The sequence below is a fragment of the Aptenodytes forsteri genome, unplaced genomic scaffold (assembly GCF_000699145.1).
Source record: "Aptenodytes forsteri isolate BGI_AS27 unplaced genomic scaffold, ASM69914v1 Scaffold54, whole genome shotgun sequence".
In the NCBI taxonomy this organism is placed as follows: domain Eukaryota; kingdom Metazoa; phylum Chordata; class Aves; order Sphenisciformes; family Spheniscidae; genus Aptenodytes; species Aptenodytes forsteri.
The window spans coordinates 18,090,767-18,093,712 of NW_008796044.1; the positions used below are offsets into that span (position 1 = coordinate 18,090,767).

Sequence of the window (2,946 nt, forward strand, 5' to 3'; positions counted from 1 at the left end):
AGAGCGGGGGGGGGAGGGGGGGGGGAGTGGAACATACAAAAAAAAAAATCTTTTTCTGGGCAACATTTGTTCCCAGCACATATATTCAAAATAAGCGTTTAACAGCGACGGACTGTAGTTGAGCTAATTGGTCCTGTGGTTGAAACAGTCAGAGCTGGCTTCCTGTATGAGCACAGGCGAGCCTCCCGGGGAGGGACTGCAGGGCTCGGAGAGGCAACCACCAATTTGTCTCCTTCAGTGGAAGACCATTTTCCCCATCCCTCCTTCCCAAAAAAGTATACAGTACAGGCAGAAGAGCTGGCCAGGGCAGGGAGGGAAAGGGCTGCTCCCGCTGGGCTCGCTTCCTGGTGCATGTTACCAGCTTGGAGAAAAATCTGTCACTTCTGTTCCACACTGCATGGGGGATCACTTGAGTTTTTCCAGGCTAAAGGTAAAATAATTGAATGACAAAAACAGACAAGGAAATTTAACCCTGGAACTTCCAAACGGTGCTGCTCGCTGGGCAAAAAACAGGGCAGGGGGAATAGCCAAATCCAAACAAACCCCAGTTTCCACTGGAATTGAGCCATGGAAACGTTTTCCTTGCGAGTTTGTAAGAAAATGTAAGCCTGTGCTTAGGACCTGCAGTGATAAGTCTTCTGGCAACCGCTCTGCCCTAGCCACGGTACACAGAGCTCTTCTCAGCCCACTTCTCATGCCCATCTTTCACGGACTAAGGTATAACGCTGGCCCCTTCACACACGGAGGAGCGGATTTAGGCTGTGCAGTCAATAAGAGAAAACACGAGCTTACAGAAAACAGCAGCAGCAGAAATGCATGAAGTTTATCACAACCCAGGCAGTTATGGCAGGAACAGGCACGGTGCAAAGGTCCCTCTCCTCCCACAGAGCTGGGAGCAGGTCACAAGGTGGCAGCGGTGTGTAATGTAAACAGGTAACGCTCACACAAAGCTGCCAAACTGGCCAGACCCCCCTCCAGCTCAAACAAAAAAAAAAAAAATCCCATTGTCTATTTCCAGTGAGGAAGATGTTGTTCAGCTTGCCTCTGATAAAGGTATAATGTGGTGTTTTTTCTGGCAAGATCTTCCAAGGGGCATCAATTTATAGTAAAGCTACCAGTAAAAGCCTAGCTATCGATCACTAACATGAAGGGACATCTCAGGACTGCATGTAGACAGCCACCCCACAACCACAGCTCACACACAGCTACGTGCACGCATCCAGTACTCTCTTCACTGGGCATTGATGTTCACAAATCCCTTGTCCACAGTGCGCACACAAAGCAATCAGCCATGACATTTTCATTGCGGCATAATGTTAAATTCCTGTCTCAGCCCAACCTTAAGGCTGAAGGCACCTGCTCCTCCTCACATACCTGCATCTGAAAGCACACAGCTGCTTAGTTTAGAGCCCAAGGAACTGCCTTTGCACCTCCAAGTAAGACAATGGGTTAATGTGGATAGTTAAGTGACAGCATTTCAGGAGGTCGATGGGTTTTATTTAAAAAGAGGAAAAAGCAACAGGTTTGGGGGTTTGAAAAAGCTTCTCAAAAGCAAAACGGTCTTACAGTCTCGGTCTCACATCTCATCCCATTTATTCTCCTACACATCTCCAGTAGCTTCTCCATCACTTCTTCTCCTTCCAGCTTTTCTAGCTTCCTCCAGAGCTTCTGTATTTCCCTGCTGCATTTCACGCACTTTCTGGCTTCCGCTTGCACGTGGTGGTTGGGCTGTTTCCCGCTCAACATACCAACATCCTCGCTAATACTGCCAGTGTCTGCCTCAGCACACAGTCATCACGTGCTAGCTCAGCACTGGCCAGAACAGGCAGTGGAGAAGCTCTGAGTTTTGATGACAAATTAAGGTATTTCATAACTGAACCAAACTTCATCAGTTTTCTTTCCACTCTGGTGGTAACTGGCCTAGGGTATCTAGAAACGATGCCTGCAGACCAAGCCCTGAACACGGCAGTGGTGAGCCACATTCCCACGGCAGATCAGCAGAAAACTTCAGTCTCCAGGGGCTGAAGCCACTCTCTCACAAGCACTACATTCACAAAAACAAAGGCGGTCTTGAGCACCGCTGGTGTGATCCTGCTGCCTTAGAGGCAGCTTTCTATGGGCGAGCTTCCTTTCATTTGCTTTTGTTGGTCATTTCCAACAGCAGCACTTCAAGGGAACTTTATTGTGCTGGAGACAGAGGCATTCTGGAGGACTGTACAAGGGAAGCATGCATCTGGGGAGTTTTGAAAACACATTATCCAAACCTAAGTGTCACTACATTCCAGGATGTCAGTGTCAGCTGGACACTTATAAATAGCTTCACCAATCTGAATAGCATGACCTAGTGTATATCAAAAACCTCCTTCAGAGGCTTTTTCAACATTACTTCCCACTGCAGATACAAACAGCTGGTAAAAATAAATGAATTTATCATCACCTCCTCTTGGCAGTAATGAGCTACTCCCACCTAGACTTTATGCTCAGGAAACTGAGGCATGGTGATATAACGTGGCACCAGGAAAGCTGTAAACCCTGCAGAACTAACAACTCGGAACACCTTAATCATGTGGTTTCCATGATTCTGCTGGAGGAACAGCATCAGAGCTGAGACATGCACTGAGGATAACAGAAACAACAGCTGGGACAGTCCTCTGCCCTACATCAAATGGAAACGAGATGTTGCTCTCCCACCCGCTTCTGCCAGATCCGTGGTTCCAGGAGAAAGGCAAACTAGTCCAAAGGCAAAGATCAGCAGATCACCAGATCTACTGGGCCTGCAGGAGTGAGTTTACTCACCCTAGCTCCCTGCACCAAGTAAGCAGATTTTCTCCTAATGAAGTTGGGCACTAAAGTCATGTTGGAGGCCAGCCATTTCACTTTGGTGCCCAAATGACAGCCAAGCACCTTCGGGAAATTCCACCCCCCCACCCCCCCCTTTCTTTTTTT

At 48.0% G+C, this 2,946-nt stretch overlaps 1 protein-coding gene across 1 annotated transcript in view; it reads left to right on the plus strand.

Moving 5' to 3' along the window:
- The first annotated feature begins 2,676 nt into the window (after positions 1 to 2,676).
- The window catches only part of SOWAHA (sosondowah ankyrin repeat domain family member A), a 12,043-nt gene continuing 11,773 nt past the window's right edge, over positions 2,677 to 2,946 (plus strand). The window contains exon 1 of the mRNA XM_009286086.1: positions 2,677 to 2,814. Coding sequence (XP_009284361.1) covers positions 2,677 to 2,814 — 138 coding nt within the window. The remainder of the gene's footprint in view (positions 2,815 to 2,946) is intronic.